Genomic DNA, 26,714 nt, shown 5'->3' with positions numbered 1-26,714 from the left:
CATACGACATACATCATCCTTCTAAAGCCTCTCTCTGTTTTGTCCAGTGTGGTCCAGGTGGCTGCCTCATTGAACTTGCCCAAGAACTGCTAGTCATCATGGTGGGAAAGCAAATAATTAATAATGTGCAGGAGATCCTCATCCCGTGAGTCTTTGTGATCTTGTGCTTTGCTGCAGTGATGTAAATCTTCCTCAGTACATGGAACCATCTCTGGGATATTATGGTTCTATGCAATGATTTAGTTACATATAAAGAGTTTGTGAAGGAGGTCATCTTTGATTTTGTTATGCAAATAACAGGAAATAGTCCAAGATACCTATAGATCTGGCGTCAGAAGGGAATAGTAGCATTAATATTTCATAGCTCCAGGGTCTTAGTTCCCAAAATGTTCTTCTCAGAGTGTCCAGCCCCCAGATATGAGGTGGAGAAATGAATTGAGGGCAGGGAAGATGTAAAACAAACACAAAGGGATGGGAGCATAGGAAGGATTTTCACTGGAGGATAACACACCTACAGGCCAAACTTCTTGAAGTGTAGGAGATCTGTGAATAGCATCTCTTAAAAAAAAAAAGTTAATATCAGGTGCATTGCTTAGGGGGTGGTCATTTATGTCATGTTTGATCTCAATGCATTGTACAAAGGTTCCCTAGCAGTCTCTCATCCAAGCATTGAGCAGACTCAGAGCTGTTTAGCTTCATCAAGATTGCTACATCAGTACCCTCAGGTTGCCTTGGGTCAAACTTCCCTCCCAATCCCACTTTGTGTCAGGGCTAGCCTGCGGCAGACTCAATACTACAATGGGACAATTAGAGTCCTGTTGCAGAGCCATCATTTCGAGGATGCACCAGGCGTGATACTGTTGCCATCTCACAATAAAAGAGTACATAGAAACCACCAAGACAAAATGTAGGTGGAAGAGGAAGCCAAAACAAGTGTCTGTCTTCACAGAAACAGGCCCCTGCTGCTTCTACCCTTAATGTTTTCCTTCCCTCTATTCTCTGTCTACAATCATATATACAGGAGTAACCAATGTGGTGCCTTCCAGATGTTGTTAGACTGCAGCCCTCATCAGCCCCAGCCAGCATGGCCAATGGTCAGGGCTGATGGGAGTTGTTGTCCGGCAACATCTGGAGGGCACTACTGTGGTTAACTCTATTATACAGGTTCAGTTGTGGAGCTAGATAAAAACCATGTCTTTGCCTGGATACAGCCAAGCATCCACTAACTGATCAAGCCTCACTGAACGAAAAAAGGTGGAAACCTGGACGCTGTAATAACCATGTCCTCTACTCTCCACAGGAAGTTGAAATCATGGTGGCATAAGCGAGAGTGTCTCTCTAACAGAAATGAGGGCCAGGAAAGATGCATGAAGCAGCTCTGGGAAAGTGATTATCAACTGCTGCCCTATGATGGGCTCTTTGATGAATACCTGGAAATGGGTACGAGACATTTCAGGAAGGAAAGAGATGAGTAACTGAGAACAATTTGCTGGAAGTCTGTTTGGTGCATTACAGCAGTAAAAAAAGCAGAAAAAAGAGTGATTATCAAAGAAAGCTTCAGTGTTCTATTTGGGTGATTAAACGGTTGCGACATGTGGAAGTTACCACAAAGTGTTGAAAGCCTTTTCTCTTAAATCAGGGTGGTGAACATTCAGCCCATGGGCCAAGCTTAGTGTGAGGCTGTTTGGGGGAAGCCACGTCCACCCACCCTACAGCTGATGTCATATACGATATCAGGTGTAGGGCAGGGTTTCAAAGGCTCCTGACCGTTCCTTTGCTGGAGCAAGGTGTGTTCCCGACTGCTGATGGGCGGTAGGAATGTGCCTTGCTCGAGGAGCGGGGAAGCACTTTCCATTCAATGGAAACTCCTTCTTCCTCCCAGCGCTGCTCTTTGAAGCTGCCACCCACTGCTCCTTTCCACCTCCGGCATCTTGTGTGGGCCCACCTGTGTGATCTCCTGCGTGGGATTTCTCTACGATTGCCTTCCCTTAAGATGTAACCTTTCTTCCTCCTTCAGTCCTGCAGTTTGGCTTCATTACCATCTTTGTGGCTGCCTGCCCCTTGGCACCTCTCTTTGCCTTGCTTAACAACTGGGTGGAAATTCGCTTGGATGCCCAGAAGTTTGTTTGTGAATATAGGCGGCCGGTTGCTGAGCGAGCCCAAGGCATTGGCATCTGGTTTCCTATCCTGGAGGTCATCACACACCTGGCAGTCATTAGCAATGTGAGTAGTACTGGGGCAAAGGGTAAGGAATTGAGCACAACTTTCCAATGAAGCTGCTGGATTGCTTGTAGACCCTTACTAGAACCTCTGTTCCATCACATAGACTTTGTAGCTAGATCATGCAGTTTTTGCCTCTGAGGATGCTTATATTGTGTTTTAAATTGTGTTTGGAAGATGTGTTTTAAATTTGTATATTTGTTTTTAATGTTTTTAGTTACTGTAAACCGCCCAGAGAGCTTTGGCTACGGGGCGGTGTATAAATACAATAAATAAATAAATAAAATATAGTCTGTATGCTAACTCACTTTGAGGCTTTCTTTTCTAAGGTATGTTTGGGTTTAGGATGAATTCATGGGTGGTTAAAACAAACTAGTTCCATTTGAATGGACAGTGATTCATCTAAGAACAAGTTCTCGAATTGCTGCATAATTTGGGGTGAGGTGTCATCAGTATGCTGATGATACCCAGCTCTGTTTCTCTGTAACATCTGAATTAGGAGAGGCCATGCAAGCCTAGAATGGTATCTGGAAGTGTGGTGGGCTGGATGAGGGCCAATAAACTGACACTGAACCTTGGCACGATGGAGGTGCTATGGGTGAATCGTTCCCGAGTCCAGATAATTGGTCAATTTCCTACTTTAGATGGGGTTGTATTCCCTTCAAGGAGCAGATTCATAATCCAGGGGCACTCCTGGTTCCACCTCTGTTGCTAGAGGCCCAGGTGACTTCAGTGGCTGGGAGTGCCTTTTACCAGTTTCGGTTGGGTAAGACAGCCTCAGCCATTTTTGGATCGGGATAGCCTGATCGCTGTTGTCTATGCACTGCTAACCTCCAGATTAGATTACTGCAATGCATTCTCTATGGGGCTGCCCTAGAAGCTACAGCTAGTGCAAAATGTGGAAGCTCGACTGGTCATTGCAGCAGAATATTGATATCATATTACACCACACTGAAAGAATTGCATTGGTTGCCAATTAGCTACCGGGCTAGGTTTTAGGGGCTGATAACAGTGTACAAAGTCTTATACAGCTTGGGACCAGGATACCTGAAAGATTGTCTCATGCCCTGCATGCCCAACCAATCACTGCATTCTGTAGGAGAGGGCATCCTGCAGATACAATCCCATCGCATCAAAAGGTCTGTTCTCCACTATGCAGGAATCAGACCTTTGGTGTGCCAGCACCTACCCTTCAGAACTGCTTTCTGTTACATATCAGACAGATACCTTCTCTATTGTCCTTTTGGTGCCTGTTGAAGATGTTCCTCTTTCAGCAGGCCTTCTGTGTTTGCCTGTATTATGTTGTAAATTGCTTTGGGATACCTCATAAACAATTATCAGTAGAGAGTTGGCTGAAGTAACTGCTCACTCATTGTTACTTGCATGGGGAAAGGTTGAAGCCCCTTTTATTTCCCTTCCGCCTACTGAAGACTCATCTCTTCACTCTGGCTTTTGACACTTGAGAGAGAGATTTTTAGGACCCTCTCTAGTTGTGAATGTCATTTGTTTTAAAACTGTTTTTAATAATCTATTTATATTGTTGTGGCCCACCCTGGGACTTACTGGTGAAGAATGGGTAATAAATTTAGTCGTCATCATCATCATCATCATCATCATCTAATTGTTGTATTTATTTTTAATAATTATTATTCCAAAGTGACTTGCAATAAAATCAAAATACAATAAAAGTTTGAAAAGCATAACTAATCAGGATCTTTCCCCTAGGCTAATTGATGCCAGTTGAACTTCTCTTAGTTGGGAGGGGTACAGTCCAGCTAGAGTAGGTGTCTGGTGTTATCTTGGCCAGTCGGCCTCACACTCCTGTTCTTTCTGCAGAGCAGTTGGCCCTGAGGTAATGAAGGGGACAATCCAGCAGAAACAGGCTGTGATGCTGCCTTTGCCTCTCTCTCTCCACTGTATTTATTGCTCACTGAAGAGTGTGAAGAAGCTGTAATTCAGTAGTACAGCATGTGCTTTGTATACAAAATGCCCCAGGTTCAATCTCTGGCATTGCCAGGTGGACTAGGAAACCCTGGGGGGAGGGTCTCTGCTAGTAAGTGAAGGCCAGGAATGGAAAATCTGTGGCCCGCCAGATGTTACTGGATTAAAAGTCCCATCATTTTTGAACATCGGCCATGCTGGCTGGGGCTGATGGGAGTTGCAGTTCATCAAAATATGGAGGGCAGAAGATTCCCCACGCATGGTGTGGGCCAGCCTTTCCCAACCATTGGGTCCCCAGATGTTGCTGGACTACAATTCTTATAATTCCTAACTATTGGTCATGCTGGCAGAGGCTGATGGGAGTGGAAGTCCAACAACATCTGGGGATCCAAAGGTTGGGAAAGGCTGGTGTAGGCAATACAGGGTTAGATTGACCGTATAAGACAGCTTCGTGTGTTCCTATGACTTTTATAGAAACAATATGCATACCATGTCAAGAGTTGAAATAAGACAGCAAGGGGAGTATGTGAGTGTGGCTTAACAACTGGAACAGAAACAGTTCTATTGATAATTTTGCTCCTACCTTCTTCCAGGCCTTCCTGATTGCCTTCACCTCTGACTTCCTCCCTCGGCTATATTACCAGTACACGCGCTCCAGCAATCTACAGGGCTACATTGACTTCACCCTGGCCTATGCCCCTAAATCTTTTGTCCTGGAGCACAATGTCACATGCAGGTAGGATTACCCCACTCTTTGTTTTGTCCACATCAGTTGTGAGACATGTTGGACAGTCTCCATTGCTTCAAATATTAATCACTGAGGGCAGGGTCTCCAAAAATACCTTGCCTGTTTGGAGACAAAGTATGTTCCCTCAGAACAGTAGACAAAGTGGGAATTTGGGTTTTGGGGAGGGAAGGATCTTGGTTTACTGCACATGGAATGACACACCAAATACTGAATGTATCTGTCTTAATATCTACATCTGGTATGGTGACCAACACGTATGAGCAAAGTGGTTTAATGTATCATTTGAGACTCACCAAGAAACATTAGCCAAAGACAGTGATATGTTTACTCCAGTAAGTCTCAGTATATTCAGTGGGAAATACAGGAAGTTGCCTTACACAGAGTTAGACCATTGGTCTACTTAGCTCAGTATTGTTTACATTGACTGGCAGCATCTCTCTGGGGCTTCAGACTGGGGACATTCCCAGTCCTATCTAGAGATCCCAGGAGCTGAACCTGGGATCTTTTGCATGCTGGGCAGATGCTCTACCACTGAGCTGCAGACCTTCCTCTTGGCTTGCTCCCAGAAAAGCATGCAAAGGGTTGCAGCCTTGAAAATTAGTATCTTTGTCTTTTTCTTGCCTTGCTCATAACCAAGTGGACAGCAGACATTATATTAACCCATAGAATGGCAACCAGAACCTAACTGCGACAGATCTGCTAGTTCAGTTCAAGGGAATTTAGTGGCACCTTACAGAAATGCATGCAGCAATGAACACTTAATTTTTCCTGGAAATGTGTGGAGCAGTACTATGCTGACCACTTCAGGGCTATGTCGCATACCTCTTAAACTTGTAGCTCTATCTCCACAGGTACCGAGCATACCGAGAACAAAGTGGCAGGTATTCACTAGCCTATTGGAATCTACTGGCAATCCGTCTCGGCTTCATAATTGTATTTGAGGTATGCCCCCTCCTGCAAGTGTCCTCAGGATGCTACTCTACAAACAGTTGTATCCTAGCTCCTATTACAGTGCTTACTATATTTGGTAGTCCTACTGCTATACCACATGGTTGGGTTGGGGATGTTTTTGGTGTGAAAAGGTGTTGGGAGAGATGAAATGTTTCCTGGAGGATCCCCCAAAACATACCTTTTGCACAGGCTCTGTTGCTGTTACTGTTTGTTATGAAGAGCCCAACTTTCTAGATTAAGTGACATTGTATGTAGTCAATCACATTTGGCTAGGATCTGGGAGACCAGGGCTCAAATCCCCACTTGGCCATGAAGCTCATTGGGTGACCTTGGGCCAATCAGGTTTCTTAGCCTAACCTACCTCATAGGGTTGTTGTGAGGATAAATTAGGAAGGGGGAGTACACCGCCTTGCACTCTTCAGAGAACAGATGGGATATAAATGTAATAAATAAATAATCCCCTCATTCTGAATTAGCTTCAGACATTAGTATGTAGACAAATCTTTTGTTGTTACTATGAAGTCGGGCTGTTAAAAGAAAAGGCAGCCGGTTGTGGTTGCAAAGAGGTCATTTTGCAACACGACTACCAGGAACGTACAGATATCTGTGTGTGTGCAGGTGCACATACCATGAGATGGCATTGATGGGGCTAATGCTTCTGCAGAATTTAGCAGCACTTGCAGAACTGGTTCAGACAAATAAGTACTGGATGAGGTCATTGCTACATTAAGGTCAAGGTTCTGCTGACAGTCTGACAGTGCCACCAGCACGTGCCTTGGTCTGTAAAGAATTTCCAAATGCTACTTCTAATGCATTTCCAGTTAGAGCTGCAGTAGTAAATGGTTTCATTCTGCAACTACCAATGCACCTTCTCAGTTGCTAGTGGAAATTCTGTCCCAGCTTATTTAAGGGGAAATGGAATTCATATAGCTCAACATTCTATATTCTATGGGTAGTTTGCTCTGTGCTTATCTGTAAGTAGTACAATGTAACCTTTTTGTCTTTGAGCTTTGACTATTACATGTAAAAGTGTCACATTTCAGGCCATCCTAGTAAGCAGCAGAATCTTAAACTACACGTGTACCAATTCCTGCTTCCTGGGACACAAGGAGTCCCCTGCTATCTTTGGTAAAACATCCCTGAATTGGTGAGAGAGGCCCAACCATCTTTCTACTAGATATTAAGTATAATTGGAAGTGGGCAAGGGGGAGAGAATAGAAACATTAAGGTCATACATACAACAGGTTTCCTCGTTCCTGTTTACTTCCTGACCTTTGGGTCATATCACTGCTGCATGGACCTGACATGCCTACTCCCATGCACAGCAAAGTGAGCCGCTGGTCACCTGCAACTTCTTTTCACCTTTTTCCCAGCACGTGGTCTTCTTCATTGCACGCATGATAGATATGATGGTGCCTGATATCCCAGAAGTGGTGGAGATAAAAGTGAAGAGAGAACAGTACCTAGCTAAACAAGCTCTGGCTGAGAACAAGGTAAATCTTTAGTTTTTTTTGAAATTATTTTGAATTGGTATCCTGCTTTTTTCTTCCAAAGATGACCCCAACCATATCCTACACTGGTCACACTGTTCCTTATGCTGCATATCCTCCTTCATAAGGCTAGGTGAAGCAGCAAGCTTTACTTGCAGTCAAGAGATGTAGGAACACAAGTTCAGTAGTCTGAATTTTCCTCTCCCCGCCCCACTCAGTAAATAGCCTTGAAGCTTGTGAATGGAAAATCATGCTCCGTTCTTTGTTGTATGACTATCCTACCATTGGCTTTAGCATGGAATCCTAAGTCACTGTACCTACCCTGTGAATTGTGGAAGACAATGGAGAGAACAAGAGGGTTCAGATGTACACATGGAGCTCTACCCTGCCTACACTTTCCCCCTTAAATGGCCTTCTTTTACCGTGATGCTGTATTATAGTAATTATTAATATTAACAGCATAGTAATTTTCTTGTAATAGATTATTAATGACTACTATCAATTGCAGAGGGTGCACCTTAGTTTTGGAAGCTGCTGTCCTGGACTCCTACTGGGAGAAAGGGCTGATATAAATAAATAAAAAATAAATGTGAACAACTGGCAATTTTAGGTGAAGAGGTTTTAGACTGGCCCTTTTTTGGTATAGAGGAAGTGGGATTAATTTCTGGAAAATCTTTGAAATGATAACTGAAATTTTCCTCTGGTGAGATGTGTCGAACACATTCGCCCCCGTTTCCACATTTTGCAAAAGACGCAATCATTAAACAATTTGTGCAATAAAGCAGCATGCATAATCTGCCTGGCTTGCTATAATCAATTTGTTTTCTGTTCACAGAATTGGGATGTATTTGTTAGTACTCCAAATTTCAAATAGTGATCAGTTGACTGAAGTTTAACTTAATTGCAGTAACTTCAAGTTAAGGGCATACTTTTTTCTTTAACGTTGCTGTTTACAGTTTTGTATTGTAAATTACCATGGCATCTTTTCCCTTATTAACTACATGATGAACGGAAAATTATAATGCTGCCCCCATAAACACTAACCTATATGTTAACCCCACTGTTCACATTTTCTGTTTGTGACCTTGCCAGCTATTAATTTTTACAAACTGGAATGCATCTTTTAGGGGAGGGTATCGTATTGTTCATAGTATGTCATTTGACAGCAAAATTATTCTCATTTTGTTGGCCCTGTGATGACATACATTTGATGGGTAAGCTTCTGTTATCTTCCATGGCTTACTGTACCAACAGTCTATGGACAACTATATAGTTTTTTCTTCCTAATTTGGTGTAATAAGTCTGGCTGCAGCCAGCATAAAGACTCTGAAAACAACACACAGGTGACATCCAAACACTTCTAAGACAGTATTAGTTTGGGACATACTTTCTTGAAGCAGTTTTGGTGCCAATGTGTTACAGTTGAGTGAGTTTTGTTTAAATTTTAAGTTTCAATTACTCTTCTATATCTCAAGTGCAGCTGTATAGAAATTTGGGTAGTAAGCAAATTTAAATGTAAGCTGGTTGAAAGGAAGGTGATCAACTGAATTCTAGTCAGTATACAACTGTCACATATCAAAGTGCCATAAATGATGAAAGCCTTACTCTTCTCTAAGCGTCTAATCTTTAACCACTTCTCTATGACAGGCCCTCATTGAAGTGATAGACGTAAGAAAGCCAACTCCTCTGGTAGAGAAGGCACCATGACAGGAGGCTCAAGACCCTGAAGAAATGCTGTGTTTGGTCCATTAAACCTTCTGGAAGAGCAAATGTCATGGGAAGGGAAAAAGCAGTCTGTCAGAACTTCTACAATATGGCACTTGAAAAACTGACACTACAGCAGTGCTTGGACCCTTAAAAAGGGCCTCTGGAATTTCATCTACCCAGCTGCTTCAAGGACTTTGTGGAGGGTGAAGAATAAAGTGTTATACTGGTGAAGTACAAGACATACATTGACAATGGACAGCCCACTTCCCAGTTCTGCAATCATTCTCATAGTTGATGAGCTTGATCTGCTTTTCCCCGCACTCTATAAAAAAGTGACTTCCAGAGAGAGTGCTGAAGTCAAGCAATGAACATAGATAAATTCCATGTTCCAGTCTTGTTTAGGGGGAGGAATGGCCACCTTTTAACTTAGCTACAAAAAATTTCCCAGAGGTAGAAGCTGCAAAATTTGAATGCCTTAAAGAAGTCATGAGCTGCTCCCTTACCCCTTGTACTCTGAAGATGAGCTAAGGGCATATTATGGGAGAGTAGCTCTGTACTCTGCTTAACATGCAATGGTCATCTTAAAATATATTACTGCCTGAAAGGAAGACAGTTTGAGAGAGCTTGTTCCCAGCTACACATGCTGCTAGTTTTTCTTTTTCCCCCACAAAAGCAGTTCAGGACTGTAATTATCTTCATCCATTTGGATCTGCTTTAGCATTGTGACATATGCTAAATACTTGTGCTCTTAATCATGACTAAATAGTACCCCGCTGACCTGTCCAAAATTCAGTATGAACGGCTGAAGACTAAGTTCTTTTACTACTGTTTGGCAGAAGCTAGAAAGGTTAGGAGTTAACAGCTGTTCAATAGTTCATTAGAAAGGCAGGTAGGTATCCTGAATTAGTGGCCCACTTTTTAAAAAACTATACAAAAAAAATAAATGCAACCACTCAAAGCTGTTTCAGGTTTTATTTTTTAGAATTTATAAAATTCCAGTGTCATCCATAGTCATGAGCCTTTATACATGTTTTGCATATAATCTCCAAATTCCAAAGTTAAGGCCAAGGGATCATTGCCATGGAAACATAATATGGAAGACATTAAGAGGACATGGAGCACACCTCCACAGAGCATCTGCTGCAGACTACATGGGACAGAAGGGGTGGGGAGTACTCTCAACAGTTTGAACAAATGGCAGGATTGGGGGCCATGCTCAATGGCAGTTCAAGCCTAAAACATGTGCAAGTGATGTGACTGACATTCAGACACCAGGTACCACTGGCAAGACATTAAAACACTACTACCCTGTTTGCCTCTGCTCAGATGGTAATAGGGCTTGTCCTGCCCCATGTGGAATTAGCATAAGAGAAAATATTGTTGCTCCTTCAGTTTGGCTTACTGAAAGAAAGAGGCTTTCCTTCCTGTTAGGCTAGTGGTCTAGAAAGACGAGAGCTTTGCAGACCTTTTCCCAGTAGGTATTATGGGGGTGTAAGTGATCCTGGGGTTTGGATCTTAGCTAATGGCTCAGAAAAGCTCTTAGGAGGGGAGGGGAGGTGGTAGGCAGAGAGCAGCGTTGGCACCAGAACAGATATATACCATGTAATGGCTGGAAGAGCAGCTTTACATACAAGCAGCCTTGTATCAGGTTACGGCAGCAGCTAGAATGCAGCAACTACTGGCGTGTGAGGACAAAAGGACAGAACATTTGCTGCCAGACTACTGAAGGCTTTTGCTGAATGTAGTCCACGAGAGGCTTAATTTGAGACTGAAGGCAATCAGCTACTTCAATTTAAGTGAGAGCCACTCCTTACCTGCCTCCCTCCAAGGCCTAACCTTCGTCACAAAGACAAGAGCCCAAATTATGTGACCTGGGTTAAGACCATTGTTGTTGGAGGGGAAATTTGAAGCCATGCAGCCTGGCTGAAGCTGCTCATACAGGAACAGTAATGATAACAGGAAGCAAAAGGGGCTTGACTGAAGAAGCAGGCCACTGTCATACTGGCTTGAGGTAGAAAGAAGGCAATAGTAAAAAGCAAAAAAGACACTCTTAACCCTGGTATTTAAGTGCCATCACTATCAAGCCTGGGGGCAAAAAGGGCAACGTACTCCACCGCCTTCTAGGGCATGCTACCATGGCACTTTTGGTTGAACCAAGTTCCGTTAGACCCAATAATACTGTCAGTTTTCTGGCTCCACTTGGCCATACTACTGCTGGGAAGGGACAACAAAAAAAGGGGAAACAATGGTGATGAGCTGCAATTCAATACTCACACCAACAAAAGGAGAGTTTTGGTACACTCAGCGCTGCAGACCAGCACAGGAAAGGTCACAGCCTTGTTAGTGCTTTCTGGGGCTTTAACGCCAGGCTGGACCTCCTTCTCCACCCATCTATTCTAGCCAATTTCCTCTCACAGCAGTATTAGATGGGTGCCTGTTTGTTTGTTTGGCAGTTGAAAGGGGAAGCTGATTGCACTCTATAAAGGTAAGGCCTTGGAAAAACAGAGCAGGAGGGGAAAGAGCAAATATTTTGGCTTTGTAGAAAGTCAAGGAAATGTGTTTCCTGAGGTTGAGAGACAGGAAGTAGATTCCTAGCTGCAGTAAGGAGATCTCCTAATGGAGGCTAGAGTGCTTTGTAAGATGTACCAGGGAGGTTTGGTTACTACACCATGGCCCATGTAAAAGTGAGTGAAAGATGAAAGAAAAAAATGTATTTTAGGGTGGAATCAACATGAAAAGTTTCTTCCAGGGCAAGGAGAAAGGAAAGAGTCAAACCGAAGCATAGTGAGGCCTAAGCAGAGGGACAACAGAGAACCTCAAAAGGGGTAGCACTCTAGTTTCATTAAGAGACCCCAATGGGCAATCTGCATTGAATCCAGCCACTAGGTCACAATTCAGAAAGGAAACAATGTGGCAGGTGGCTGGACAAGATCGCTGCTTCCATGTTATCGCTTGGGACCCCAAGGTAGAGTTTTGGGGGCCACCTGAGCTCCAAAACTTGGGAAATCTTCAGAACTGCTCATATCAGGGGCCTGCAGGGAAACAAAAGAAAAAGGCACAATTAGTACAAGTGCACTAAACATCATCAATAACTGTATAGGAAGAGGAATGTAACTTCTCTAGAAATCAATCCACTACCAGCCCTGAAAATGCAACAACGACAAACTTTTGGGGAAGTGGCTCACTGACTGTGTTGCTACTACAGATGGAATGGGATTAAGCAGAGACGTTCCTCCACTGAACAATTCCAGCAGAAAGCTCTGAACAAGGCATTCCAAGGACACTGCTGAGCCAGCCAGGACTCTTGCTGGATCCTGACTGGCCTAATTGCTATAATGTGACAGCATTGGACTTGATCGTCTTTCCACCACAGCTGCCCTGCCTGTGGGGGGGGGGTTGGGTTGCAACTTAAATCAGTATTGTGTGCCCCACTTAAAGCATTTTATACCCTGCTCTTTATCTGAAAAGGCTCGCAGAGCAGCTTACAATAATCAGTAGTAAGACTGTCTTCAGGCTTACAATTCAAAGACTTGACACATAAAGGAAAAAGGGATGCGGAGGAGGGGGGGAAAAGCAAGTTCAGGCACCAGGCCTTAAAGTTAGTTCTTATAAATGACCAGCTGGAATGGAAACTGTTTAGGTAGCCTAACAGAATGACTGCTGCTAGGTCACGGCTGAGGGACGGCGAAAACAACTAGTGTCTCAGGAGGGAGGATAGAATAGCCTGCTTCTCTTCTCTCCCTTTGCTCTACAAATTGAATGTGAACACCTCTAAGGCCAGGGATCAGACTAGAATCCATAGTTCTACAACAGTAACAGGCAAATGCAAGCTTATGGATCTAGCAATAATTCACCCCAGTCTCCCCAACAGTTCCTGGTGCTCATAAATGGAGGGAGGAGAAATTGGCTAGGGAGAGTATATCTGGCCTTTTGTCTCATGTAGTAGTGCAAAAACTCAAGTTACAAGGGGACACCTGTTGAAGAGAGGGGTAGGGGAAGAGAGAGAAAAAGGACAACAAATACAGGATAACTGTTCTTCCAGAGGTGCACAAGTGTAATGTTTCTCAGGGGACAGGTGTGTAACACAGTCCTACAGTCAATCATGCACTCACGGTGAACCTGTACTGGCTCTCACACAAGAAATGAAATCTACATTATGATAAGGGAAGTGGTATAAGTGGTTGTTAAAACAAAAAGGGATTGCGAAGAGCACCAAAAAGATCTCTCCAAACTGAGTGAATGGGCGGAAAAATGGCAAATGCAATTCAATATAAACAAGTGTAAAATTATGCATATTGGAGCAAAAAATCTTAATTTCACATATACGCTCATGGGGTCTGAACTGGCAGTGACCGACCAGGAGAGAGACCTCGGGGTTGTGGTGGACAGCACGATGAAAATGTCGACCCAGTGTGCGGCAGCTGTGAAAAAGGCAAATTCCATGCTAGCAATAATTAGGAAAGGTATTGAAAATAAAACAGCCGATATCATAATGCCGTTGTATAAATCTATGGTGCGGCCGCATTTGGAATACTGTGTACAGTTCTGGTCGCCTCATCTCAGAAAGGATATTATAGAGTTGGAAAAGGTTCAGAAGAGGGCAACCAGAATGATCAAGGGGATGGAGCGACTCCCTTACGAGGAAAGGTTGCAGCATTTGGGGCTTTTTAGTTTAGAGAAAAGGCGGGTCAGAGGAGACATGATAGAAGTGTATAAAATTATGCATGGCATTGAGAAAGTGGATAGAGAAAAGTTCTTCTCCCTCTCTCATAATACTAGAACTCGTGGACATTCAAAGAAGCTGAATGTTGGAAGATTCAGGACAGACAAAAGGAAGTACTTCTTTACTCAGCGCATAGTTAAACTATGGAATTTGCTCCCACAAGATGCAGTAATGGCCACCAGCTTGGATGGCTTTAAAAGAAGATTAGACAAATTCATGGAGGACAGGGCTATCAATGGCTACTAGCCATGATGGCTGTGCTCTGCCACCCTAGTCAGAGGCAGCATGCTTCTGAAAACCAGTTGCCGGAAGCCTCAGGAGGGGAGAGTGTTCTTGCACTCAGGTCCTGCTTGCGGGCTTCCCCAAGGCACCTGGTTGGCCACTGTGAGAACAGGATGCTGGACTAGATGGGCCACTGGCCTGATCCAGCAGGCTCTTCTTATGTTCTTATTCTCTCACACCACCATGCCATTCTGCGTCTTTCTTACTTCTGTGTTTACTCAGCTTTCACATAGGATCGATTCTTAAGTTCATAAGTGGAGGGTTGATCCCTCAGGGCCTATTTCAGCCCAGCAGAAGCCCCACCCATACTTATAGTACAAAGGGTCACTAATCAAGAAGCAGCATCTACCTTCTCAGTGTTTCCTGGTGTCCAAGGGGCATCTCTCACCACAAATCCCTTTGATGCAGCCTTAGCTTCTTCATGACCAGGTGGTTTCATGTAGACTTGCATTGCCTCATTGTCTACTACATCAGCCAGCTGCAACACCATTCAAACAAGTGCAGTCCAAGTTAACAGACACATAATGCAGTACAAATGGTTGCTTGTTCCCTCCCTCCACCTCATGCAATAGGAGCAATAGTTTCTTTATGATACCCATATGTAGCATACACAAAAGACTCAAGGTGAGGAGCTGAAGGCCCACAGACCAGCTCTCTCATCTCTGTAAGTACTAAGCCAGGGAAAACTGGCTTTAAAAACGTTGACGCTCACATATTCCTCCTCCAGGTTCAGGATATGATCAATGGCTTCCTCCACATTATCAGGGAGTCCAGTCACAGTCACACAGTTTGGATCAGCAGCTCCACTCTGGGGGAAACGGATGTCCACCTGGAATGACAAAGTCCCTGCATGCTATATACTCAATGGCTAAAAGAAGCAGAGCGATACCAGAATATAGGGAGCCCTGGCTGAATTTGTTTGTGTTCCTATATAACAGGGAGGGGGGCTTATAGGTCAACAACATCTTGAGAGCTAAACTCCCATCAATCCGAGACACCACAGCCAATGCTCAAGGCTGATGGGGTTGCAGGTCATCAGGATTGGGGGGGGGAGGGCACAGGTTCCCCATCCGTGCCATATAGATGAAGTACTATTCACGCTTTCAGCTGCACAAGTCAACAATTAACCCTCCCTATTTTCTGTGCAGCGATCAAGTGGAAACCCTGTCCTGTGGTGGGTGATTCAGCTGAATCAGATATTTAGTATTTTTACATTTATATCCTGCCTTTCTTTCATTAAAGAACCCAAGGCAGCATACTTGTGGTTCCCAGATGGTCTCCCATCCAGGCACTGACCAGACCCAGACCTACTTAGCTTCAGCCATGTGGCAGCCTCATGTGCCTTCAGACCATACCAAGGGCCTCCTCCAGGCTCCATTTTATCTGAGCTGCTGCTAGGCATTCAAACACCATCTACAGGTACTCCTCAAAAGCAAGGGTGGAAGGACAGCACGCTTCCCTTCCTTTTAAAATCATAGGTGTGCAGTCAGTCAATTATCTCGCTCCTCTTTGCACAACCAACCTAGTGCCAGGGTTCTGGCCTGCAAACATTACACACAGCAAAATGAACATCTTGGTTGCCGCTGACAACAACATCTACTTACCCAACCCCACGTGCACTTAACTTACCTTGAACTCATCCATGATCTTGCGGATGGCTTTCCCACGTGCTCCAATAATGCGGGCATGAACACGATGGTCCAGAGTGATGTCCTCAGACACCATCTGCTCCAGTTCACCAACAATCTTCATGATGGCATCTCGGGCAGATTCAGTATTCTTCTCATAGCCAGTGATGGTGATCTGATCCTGGGACTGAGGGAGACATTTGGATAGTTAGAAGCAGGACCCTCAAGCCAGCAACATACAGCACAGGCCTCTATGACAAGCAATGGCCAATAGCCTGACAAGGCAGCTGAAGAGGCAGCAATGGTATTTGAGCAAGCGGTGCTAATTTGAGTTCTCCTCAAAGAAAATTCCCCTCCATCCTGTGGCCGAGGGTAAACATCCTCGCCCTGCCCCCTCTCACACAGAGAATTCCTCACCTGAGACTCATCATCCTTGTCTGGAAATTGTATGATCACATCATGCTCTGTGCGGATTTGAGTGATCACGGCCCCTTTCCTTCCAATGATTTTAGGGTGGTATCTGGGGTCCACAGAAACGGTCAACTTAAAGTTTCGTAAGGCCTAGAACAACCAAGAGGGATATTTTTAAGGATCTGCATAGCTGCTGCACCTAATTAAGCTAATTATCTTTAGCCAATTTGGAAAATACGAAATTTAGCTATATAAGAGGGGAGCCCTCAGATGATAGTCAAAAGTATGTGAACTTTAAACTTCCATCACCTACCCAGCAGGTACCATCACGCAATTTGGCTTCTTCCGATTAGAGTCCTTTCTAAGATAGTCTCCAGCTTTGGTAACAAAAGGATTATGTGCCTCTTCTGTTCCAACCAGCACTCAAGACAACCACGGCTTACAAAACTGGTTCCATTACTCTTTTGCCCCAGCCTGCCTCTGTTTAACTTGAGATACCAACCCATAGCAAAGTTCCATCATAATTAAGTCTGCAAGAACTCCATTCACTACAATCATTTTTAAAAAATAATGAAAAATGTTGATGGGTTTTCCTTTTTAGAAAATGTCTTGGAACATCGGACTTGAATAAAAAATGTGCACACTGCATTGTAAACACTAATGAAAAGTGTTATTTCACTAACTCAAAGAGCATCTCTATCTCCTCCTGTCTTTCCCATACTGGAGAACAGTTTTTTGCCTCAACCTTTTCCTGGGATGTGAAACAAACTCCTTTGATTTAAATCTTATTGCTCCTAATTCTCTTAATGCAAGATGCTCCAAATTATTAAATTCCCCACCCACTTCTTTTTCCTTCATACCATCTCTTCAAACTTACACCAAACCTTTCCTTGCAGCCAGACCCAAATGTTTGTGCGTCAGAAATTTCATTTTGATCCAGTGTCTGGTATTTCAATCTAGGGTGCAATTTCATGTTCTGCCAGTAAAGACAGTGCTAAGACAACAAGGACAACATAGCAAGGAATACTTACCTGTCTAGAGCTACACCCACCCACACCCCTAACTCTCCAACATCAGGCATTAACACACTGTCTGCAGTGACTCATCCTGCTTAAGGCTGCTACCAAGATCCCAGAGCCAATTCCTAGAGCAGCATCCTTAATTAAAGTTATGTTTTATTCTTGATTTTTTTGTTGCTCCAATAAGGCAAGGCAGCTTGGAGAAACTGACAAAGCAAAGTGGCTCCAGCACATCACATACCCTATCTTCTTGCTCAGCTTGCAGCTCCTTCACCCTCTCAAGAAGTCTGGACTTGGCACGGTCAAGGTTAGCAGCAAGCCCACTTATAGAGATGATATCAGACTGAAGCTCTGGGGCAGGGACTTGGATGTTTACCTAAAATAAAATAAAATAAAATAATGGCAGTTATCATTATGTTAAGACTGGGCATCTGCTGTATGAAGATAAACTTTACAGCCACCCACAACCTTCACAATCATTACTTCAAAGTGGAATCTCATGTACTTAAGATAGTTTCCACCACCACCACCACCCATCCCAAAAAAACCCTTAATGTATCATTGCTGGGTTTAGATAGATTACTTTAGTTCTCCACAGAACAAAATGAAGACCACAATGAACTACAGGAATGGCACTATTGTGCATCTTAGATGGATGTATAAGCACATGGAAGGAAATTCATGTTTGAACTCTTCAATGATCTTGCAGAGAGTTTCAACATTAGGAAAACTAGTAAGAATAGCATTCTTATTTTGGTTCCCATATAATACATAAACTGGAAATATAGTAGCAAATTTGATTTTCCTAGGAGAAGAGAAAATATCAAATGCAATTTAATCAGTTCTCCAAAACTCGAAGGCAAGAGAAGCAACTGTCCGCCTGCTCACCTCAAACTCATCCATCATTTTCCGGATTCCAACACCCTTCTGACCAATGATGAAACGATGAAGGTCAAAAGGAACTTCCACTTCAATGGTAACTGGAACCAGAGCCTGAAGAGGAAATGTTGGAAGTTACACCAGCTATACAGCTTATAAACAAAAGAATTAATATGCAAACAAGTCCTGGTTTCGCTCAATCTAGAATCCACCAAGTAAATTCTCAACCTAGCAACACAGGAAACTATCAACCAAAAACCCTAGGGAAAATATACTGGCAAGATACTAAGTGCAGATGCTGAAAATGCACCACAGCTCATCATCTCAAAGAGGTCACCGTTTTACCACACCCACTCAGCCTGACATCCTGCTTTTCCAGTGGTCATTACTTAACACAGCCAATGAAGCTGTGTCCCTAGAGCCATATACAAGTAAGACCTCCGTATGATCAAAAGATCACTGGATCGTTTTACAGCATCTAGTAAGCAAAACTAGCAGGCTTTCATTTTTCAGGACATGGCAGACCCCCTAGGATTCCTACAGATAAGTCAGCAGCAAACTAACACACCTGCAGGGCCTCTTTTGCAGCCTCGCATTTCTCTCGACGACCGGAGATTATAATAGTGTCACATTTCTTTGGAGAGCCAGGATCTGTTTCTTTGCCCTCTTTCCCTTCGCTGCTCTCTTTGCCATTCTCCTGTGCTGCCAATTCTGCAGAGGGAGCTATGATGACAGAAGTAAGAACAGTGACTACATTTTCAATAGGCTAGCCTAAAGTTGCCAGCTATCATGTAACTTGCTGTCCACACATTACCCAAAAGTATGGATTGTTCACACTGTAAAATTCCAGCCTAGGGCAGACCATAGAAAAACCGTATGTCTGAAGTGCCACCTATCATTATTCTCCATTAAAAATGCAACAGACAACTTCCACGCTAAGGCAAAGCCTCTTTGCTTTCCCCATATTGATGTCTGGATGACTGATTTATACCTCATTTATGAGCAGTTGATTATATCTGAGAACTACAAAAAACTATCCTCAAATAGTCATGAACAAATTCTGTAAGTATGTTGCCCTTAAGAAAAGTCTGTAGTAAATGAAGGCTATATTTAGCCCACTCCCAAGGTTCACGCATCTGGGTTTAAAGAAATCATATTGCTAAAAAAAAACCCTATGAAGAATAGTCACTTCCCTTCTCAAGCAGTGTTACAGAATTCATAGCTCTAAAAGCACCTCAGCAAATATGGGGCACTTTCATTTTGCTCCAAGGGTTCCTGCTCTTACTGGCAGGATTCTGAGATCTCATCTCATACCCACGTTCTCCTCCCGGTCTGGGAATTTGATCTGAACGCCATGGTCACGGGTGATCTGTTGGATCCTGGAACCTTTGGGGCCCATAATGGAGCGGTGATACTTCTGAGGAATTGTGCATTCTATTGTCACCTGTGCTTCCTACAAGTATGAGAGAAACATTTGTTTATATTTTCAATTCCACTTTTCAGACAGATAATGACTGTCTCCCAAAGTAGCTCACATCAATAAAAAAAACAGTGAGAGAAAAAGAGATCAGTGAAGGGGGGGCAGCCACAAGGATTGCAAACTAAAAAGACAAGACACACAAAAAAGGAGAGTGAGAGGTGGGGGGAGGCATAGGTGGGGGGAGGCATCAGTTTTTCCAAGGCCAGAATGAACTATGTGTGGGCATTTATATTCAGTTTGGGCCAGGCTAATCTCCCGTTGGTTTTCGCTTGAATTTACATATATGATCACAAAAATAGTATTTATCTCCTGAAAATATAATTGGAGAAGCAGCTGGATCTGTTGGAATATCCATTTATTCTGCCTGACAAGCACATTGTGTTTTGGAATAAAAACCTGTGCAGTCCAGTACATACAAGAAAGTGCATTAAACCCCACCCCTCCTTCTACATGCTTTAAAGCAGTGTTCTTCAACCTTAAGTCCCCAGATGTTATTAGACTACAATTCCCATCATCCCTGGCCATAGGCCAAACTGGCTGGGGATGATGGGAGTTGTAGTTCAACAACATCTGGGGATCCAAGGTTGAAAAACACTGCTTTAAAGGGAGCAGTCGTGAAGTTTCCCTAGGAAAGTTCAATACAATTTTCAACAAGGTGAGACAACATCAAACTTAAAGAGGTGTTTGTTTTTTAAACAAAACTACTTGGTTTCCAAGACCTGTAATTACATACACAGAACAGCACTGGGAGTGAATCATCAGGCTATGAAAATCAAAAGCCACAGGAGGAGCCTGAACCTCAATTCAATCTTAGAAAAAATACATACTTCTCCAATTTGAGAAGGTGGTGAGGGAAGCTTAATCATAAGGACACCACTCTCCATCCCTTCTGGTCATTCTCAACAAGACATACAAAATTAAGGGTTACCCTTCTGGCAATAACAATAACATTAATAATGACAACAATAATTACAAATTAAGGCTATAATGTGTGCAATAATGGAAGAAAGGCAGACTACTAGGACATAAAGGCCACGATTGCTTGAAATCAACCCACGCAGAACAGGCTCTTGCACTCCATGGTCAGACTGTTCTAGCAAGCGCTTTCTTGTTTTGCTGTAATTACACAGCTATAATTAGAAATTAAGAATTCCTACCTAAAGCTCAGAATCTAAGAAATACACAAAGAGGCTTATTTCTCAGGCTTTTGAGACTTTATAATTGGATACTCCCTGTGTTTTTAATAGATACTAGACAAGAAAAAACAAACAAACAGAGACCATGGAGAAGAGAGCCCATCTAAAATGGACACCCACCAAGTCATCAATGATCTCCAAGATGCGTTTCTTTGCTGCTTCAACACAGTCTTTTGCTCCTTTAAGGGTGACCTTGTCACTTTGTGTGCCAGGGCGTGGAAAGCTGACCATCACACCTCCGTATTCCTCTGCAATGGTCCGTAATACCTGCCCCTTCCGGATGACAAAGTGCCGGTGATGCTTGGGGTCCACGGTCATGGAATCTTCAACTACATTGTCCTGAAACACACAAGGCATTATTACTGATTGGACTTTTCCAGAGCAATGACATCCATTAAACCTACGTCAATGTCAAAAGGCTACTCCTATACAACAAGTAAGTAAAAGATCCTTTCCTCACCAGGTTCTTGATGAGCACCTCCAGTTCCTTCTGGGCCTCTTTGACAGCTTCCTCTGTTCCCATGATAGTAATCAGTTCCTGATCTTTGTCCTCAGAGGTGGGGAAGATAATCCGAGCACCAGTATTATCACGCACCTTGCGAATGTTACCACCTCCTTTGCCAATCAGAAACTTGTGATACTCTGGTTTGGCACGCAAGTCTACAGTGTAACTCTTTGTTTGCTAAAGAGAAGGAATAAATAGAAATAAATACAGCAGGATCTTTAAATTCTTATTGTTTTTACTAGAGGAAACTAAAGTAAAGGTAAAGGTGTCCCCGCACTTGTAGTGCAAGTCGTTTCCGACTCTTAGGGTGATGTCTTGCGACATTTACTAGGCAGACCGTATATATGGGGTGGGATTGCCAGTTCCTTCCCCGGCCTTTCTTTACCCCCCAGCGTATGCCAGGTACTCATTTCACCAACCACGGATGGATGGAAGGCTGAGTGGACCTCGAGCCCTTTTACCGGAGATTCGACTTCCTCCTTCCGTTGGAATCGAACTCCGGCCGTGAGCAGAGCTTTCGGCTGCGTTACCGCCGCTTACCACTCTGCGCCACGGAGGATCAAGGAGGAAACTACCATAACGCTTATGCAAATACATTTTTTGTGGAGATTAACAGCTTTGAGATCCAGATGTTCAGAATAAATCAGGTCAAAAGCCGTTTTTAGGGCATTCAAGGTAAGAGTAAGCAATGCTCACACATAAAAAGCAGAACTGTGTATATGTTTCTTGTTAAACATTCTACTCCAGCAAAAATGAATTTATCTGCAGAAATCATGCTAAATTAAATAAGTTTGCCTATATCTATTTTGCTTGTCACAGGGAGGGACACTTTGGTTCTGTAGCAATCTCTCTATGTAAGTGCACCTGTGCTCACATTAGAAGGGATCGTGTCTTAAATATATGTGCAATGAATAAAGGTAGAATAATGAAACCTATGAAGCTGCCTGATTCAGACTCAGACCATCAGACTACCTAGCTCAGTATAATTTACAATGAGTGGCAGTGGCTCTCCAGGGTTTCAGAAAAGAGCCTTTCCCTGCCCTACTTGGAGATGCCAAGGATCGAAGCTGGGACCTTTTGCATGCAAAGCAAGCACTCTACTACCGAAGTACAACACTTCCTCCAAAAGGATGGTATGGAGGAGAGCATGATGGACTTGGATCACTCTCTGCTTATCCATGGCACTCATTCTGACCTTGGTCAAGGTACTTTCTCTCAACCTGACCACCCCTCAGATTTCCTGCCTTGAACTCCATAGAGGAATGAACAAAGAGACAGAAATGTAATAAAATAAAAGTGACATGTTTTAGTCTGCTAGAAGCTAAATGCCAGGAAAGTATATCATTAGCATGGCAAAGCAAGCGCTTTGAGATCTTGTACTGCATCTGAATTTGCCTCCAGTGGAGAGCAGGCTCTCAGGACTACATGGACAAATGGACCACACAGTACAGCTAGAAAGAGGAACCAAACCACAGCTTGCTGTTAAGTAACTTGACAGGGCCAAATTTCCCACCATTAAAAGCAGTGTAGTCAGATCCTCCCATTCTCTAGATTTAGGACAAGCTGTTTTTAAAACAGCTTCTAAGAACCTGAACATAAAAGGGTGTTTATTTGGTCAGTAAACAGACAGAGTCAGTTCTGAGTAACTCAGGATAAAGCTTAGGCCTGTCAGGTTCCAGGAAGTTACTGTGAAGACTCCAAGAGAAGCCAAAATTCCAAATAAATGGCATATTCTTTCAGATATAGATGAAACTCCAATGGAAGTAAGGAGCAAGCTCAAGGTGCTTCCCTTTCAAGTTTAAATATAATTAGCTGCCAGTTATTAAAACATCGATCCCTGTCCTAGGGGAACCAACAACAATGGCATTATGATGGGTTGATGCACAAGGTAGAGCAGCCATTATGAACCAAGATAGATGAAACTTTTGCTCAATTTGTGTCCATTCTGGGTGAAGTTACACCCCCATCCAAACTGATGTCCAGTAGCCTCCTTCCTTTCAACTTTGAGTTTGCATGTAGCTACCATGACAAGGGGAGAGTGCTCTTGATCCTGCTTGTGGGTTTCCTTGGGCATCTGGCTGGCGACTGTGTGAACAGGATGCTAGATTACACAGGCCACTGGCTTGATCCAACAGGCTCATATTATGTTCTTATGTAGATGTGAAAAAGAACCCCTGAGCATTAACCAAATTACTTTTGGTTCCTTTATATGCTCCATGCTGGTTACTGCTGCCAGTGCTTTAAACATTTTTGTTGTGTCCTCTGATCTACTGTTATTGGCATTTTTGTTGATGGTATAGTCATTTCTGAAACATGTTTTATTCTATTTATTGTGATTAGTTAGCTGATGAAAGACAGAAAAAAACCATTCTAATGAAACATTAAAATATTTATAACTCACCCGTCTATTAACAGTTTCCATGGTGTACAGTTTTAAAACTCCCAATAAAACCTAACGAGCCACAGTTATCAGAGCAACAGAGACAGAGGCAGGGAGAAGGAAGAGAAAGTAACCATAATAGCCTAAGCCTTCTGGAAGACAGAAGCCTTGGCCTGATATGAAAAATATCATATAAAAATGGAAACAAGCTTCCTGCAGGGGGAGTCCCACTGCTTTGGTCCCACTGCAGAGAAGGGCCTGTTTACTGCCAACCAATATACTTCAAGTGATAGGGGCATAAAAAGCAGAACCTCAAGAGGTAAATATTATGAACAGCTTCGCAAGGAAGAAGATACACTCTGGACACATTTGGAATTTTCAAAATGCATTGTGGGAACCACCACAAAATTGCTGCCAATCCCCAAAAATGGCTGCTATGAAAGGCATTCCCAGTCACAATTCATTGGGAGTGCCTGTTGATTGCTCGAGTAGGGTGTCTTGTGTTTTCCTTGGGTGCCAAGAGGGAGGGAGGCAGACAGGCCTTCGGTCCAAATGCCTTCCTCCTTTCCTATCACTCACTCTGTTTTCTTCTCAGATACAGGTAACAACCTGGAAAACTATAGCGGTGAGACAGGAAGAGGGAATGAGACATTCCCTCCACTTTCGCTTTGCAGTTTTTCCAGGTAGAAATAAGCTTGGGGAGGGGGGAGGTTAACCCCTGGTGACAGGGGCATGAGGGAGGAAGAGAAAGAATAAAGAGGAGGGCAGAGACTTTATGGGTGCCAGGGAAGATTTCCACACCACTGGGCACACCAATTTTAAGATATTATGGTCCCAGACCACAAAATAAACTGCATGCCGTATGATCCCAGGTGACTGACAGATAAGCACAGCTGAAGAAAACCGGCCTTACAGGCCAAATTAAGAACCCTGGTCAAGATCAAGCCACATTCCACCATAGTTAATACATATCAACTCCTTCCTCGCTAGTAATAGGTATACCATGACGCTTTCTACTTACACCCCAATAAAAAAAAAATGCTCTGGACACAAATTCAAAGCTATTCATAGCCTCTATTTTTCCACATTCACGTGTCTCACCTTCTCTTCCGCCAGTTGCAGAAGCTGTTTCTTGGCCTTTTCAACATCTTGGGCAGGACCTCTTATGGTGACTGTATCACTGCCTGAGCCTTCCGTGGGGAAGTGGATGTGAACCCCACCGCACTCCTCCATGATGGAGCGGATGAAACGACCTTTGGCACCAATGAGTGAATTGTGTAGCTTGGAAGGGATGGAGACCTCCATTTCTGCAATGTTAGCCTGGGGGGCAGTGGGAGGGAGAGGGGGAAAGGGAAAGAGAGAGGGAGAGGAAGAGGGAGGGAGAGAGAGGAAGAGGGAGGGAGAGAGAGAGAAGCGCTTAAGCTTTTATCTTCTCCCTTCATATGGAGAAATTGTAGGTCAATGCAAAGAGCTCCCTCTCCCCAACCATGAGCTCAGGAAGTCCCCCATTAATTCTCATTCAAAACTAAGACTGACAGAGGGGATCTGGGACTCCTGCCAAGAACCAGTGGGATGTGTCAGCAAATAACAGCCATAGACTGCATCAGGCAGCACTATCCCTATAAAAGCCCACCTACTGGCTTCAAGGCAGAGTTCTAGTGGATTGTTCTCCTTACAGTAAAAGGAATAACAGTAATTGTTCAGAGAGATAATTTGATCTGAAATTTAACAGGAAGGTTAAAAAATCCCACCCTTGCATCTCTGTTTTTGTTCTTGGAGACCTTTGGGTAACAAGCAATCAATAATAATAACAGCTTTTATTATTATTATTATGGGCCTCCAATTCATTGCCTAATAAATACTCAAAATGGTCTGTTTGGGTTTCTCTTTTCTCAGCTGTTTGTGAAAGTGGCAGAAGGGTGGGGAGAGAAAATAACTGATGCATCGAACAACACATCCTTAAGACACATACCTAAAAAATCGGCCACAAAATTTTCCCTGTTAGAGAAATGCCTCCACTTTTACATGCCAACGATGAGAGAATTCATTTTGCTTCAGAGGCTTTTATTTAAAGTTAAATGATTTCTTATCCAATAGAAGGGGGAAAGTAGACAATGTCTCATACTGATAAAGCAGGGATGGGGAACTTGTGGTCCTCCAGACATCTTTGGACTACAGGTCCCACCATCCCTGACCATTGGGTCATGCTGGATGGGGCTTGTAGTCAAACAAAAAACATCAGGAGGGCCACAGGTTTCTCATCCTTGTGATAAAGCAACATGTTTCAGATACACGTTGCTGTCTTCAGCATAGAGCTTAGAGGGGTTATTGAAACACGTTTGTTTTATGGTCAGTCAACAAGGGATTCTAAGGTAAATGTTGTTTAGCTTTTTAAAAAAATATAGCACACACTGTATTAGATGAAACAAAATTCCTTGAGAGAAAGCTTCCACAGAAACTAAAATGTTATGATTCAAGGACTTAAACGCAGCTCTACATCAATAGTTGACAGAAGTCTCCCACAAAGCCATTGCCACAAAATCTCTTGCAAATAAACAGAACTGCTACCTTTTCAAACAGGCTTTTTGGGAGTTTACTCACCAACTATGGAATTCCTTCCCACTTGAGGGTTATCTGAACGTAAGTGTAAACATCTTCTCAATGTAGCATATGACCTTTTGATTACATGGCTCTTGCCAACTGTGATTTAGCAGTTGCAGCTGAAGGGCAACAGAGAATTTCTGGATGGCAATTCACATGGAATCTTTGGGGAGCGGTGCCACAGAAAGCCAAAAGTGACACCATCACACTCCCATAAAACCAAAAAACTGAATCAAACTGCGTTTTTTTAAAAAAGAAAAACACTTACTGAAACTGGTAATGTCCATTACACTGGATTCTAGGTGAAACACCTAAAAATGAACTCAGAAGGGCTGTTTCTCTTACCAACTCTTTTTGGATGGAGAGAATCCGATTGCGAGCAGCTTCACAGTTTGCTCTTTTCCCAGTGATGACAATAGTCTCCGAATTGCTGTTCTCCGCTGGGAGATCAATCTTGGTGTTGCACTCTTCACGGATCTACAACAAGTACACAAAAGTTAAAGAAACAAGAATGGCTGCCTCCTGGGCCAAACATCTGTAACAAGAGGTGGCA

General features: G+C 43.3%; 2 protein-coding genes across 5 annotated transcripts in view; one reads left to right on the top strand and one right to left on the bottom strand.

Moving 5' to 3' along the window:
* Window positions 1-10,136, top strand: part of ANO7 (anoctamin 7) — a 50,925-nt gene extending 40,789 nt beyond the window's left edge. The window contains exons 17-23 of the mRNA XM_061636665.1: window positions 48-145; window positions 1,301-1,440; window positions 2,018-2,223; window positions 4,755-4,897; window positions 5,761-5,851; window positions 7,234-7,353; window positions 8,998-10,136. Of these exons, the coding sequence (XP_061492649.1) occupies window positions 48-145; window positions 1,301-1,440; window positions 2,018-2,223; window positions 4,755-4,897; window positions 5,761-5,851; window positions 7,234-7,353; window positions 8,998-9,057 (858 nt within the window). The 3' untranslated portion in view covers window positions 9,058-10,136. The remainder of the gene's footprint in view (window positions 1-47; window positions 146-1,300; window positions 1,441-2,017; window positions 2,224-4,754; window positions 4,898-5,760; window positions 5,852-7,233; window positions 7,354-8,997) is intronic.
* Window positions 10,015-26,714, bottom strand: part of HDLBP (high density lipoprotein binding protein) — a 69,714-nt gene continuing 53,014 nt past the window's right edge. For all 4 annotated transcript variants that reach the window (XM_061636663.1, XM_061636661.1, XM_061636662.1 and 1 more), the window contains exons 16-28: window positions 26,507-26,638; window positions 24,662-24,880; window positions 21,136-21,357; window positions 20,796-21,014; window positions 19,314-19,452; window positions 18,568-18,722; window positions 18,009-18,113; window positions 17,362-17,496; window positions 16,108-16,251; window positions 15,692-15,877; window positions 14,775-14,891; window positions 14,412-14,540; window positions 10,015-12,089 (exon numbers count right to left, since the gene is read on the bottom strand). In XM_061636663.1, the coding sequence (XP_061492647.1) occupies window positions 12,003-12,089; window positions 14,412-14,540; window positions 14,775-14,891; window positions 15,692-15,877; window positions 16,108-16,251; window positions 17,362-17,496; window positions 18,009-18,113; window positions 18,568-18,722; window positions 19,314-19,452; window positions 20,796-21,014; window positions 21,136-21,357; window positions 24,662-24,880; window positions 26,507-26,638 (1,989 nt within the window). In that variant the 3' untranslated portion in view covers window positions 10,015-12,002. The remainder of the gene's footprint in view (window positions 12,090-14,411; window positions 14,541-14,774; window positions 14,892-15,691; window positions 15,878-16,107; window positions 16,252-17,361; window positions 17,497-18,008; window positions 18,114-18,567; window positions 18,723-19,313; window positions 19,453-20,795; window positions 21,015-21,135; window positions 21,358-24,661; window positions 24,881-26,506; window positions 26,639-26,714) is intronic.

This window comes from Rhineura floridana, chromosome 7 (genome assembly GCF_030035675.1).
Source record: "Rhineura floridana isolate rRhiFlo1 chromosome 7, rRhiFlo1.hap2, whole genome shotgun sequence".
In the NCBI taxonomy this organism is placed as follows: domain Eukaryota; kingdom Metazoa; phylum Chordata; class Lepidosauria; order Squamata; family Rhineuridae; genus Rhineura; species Rhineura floridana.
Note: the sequence above shows the minus strand (reverse complement) of the source record. Positions and strands in the feature narration are given on the sequence as shown.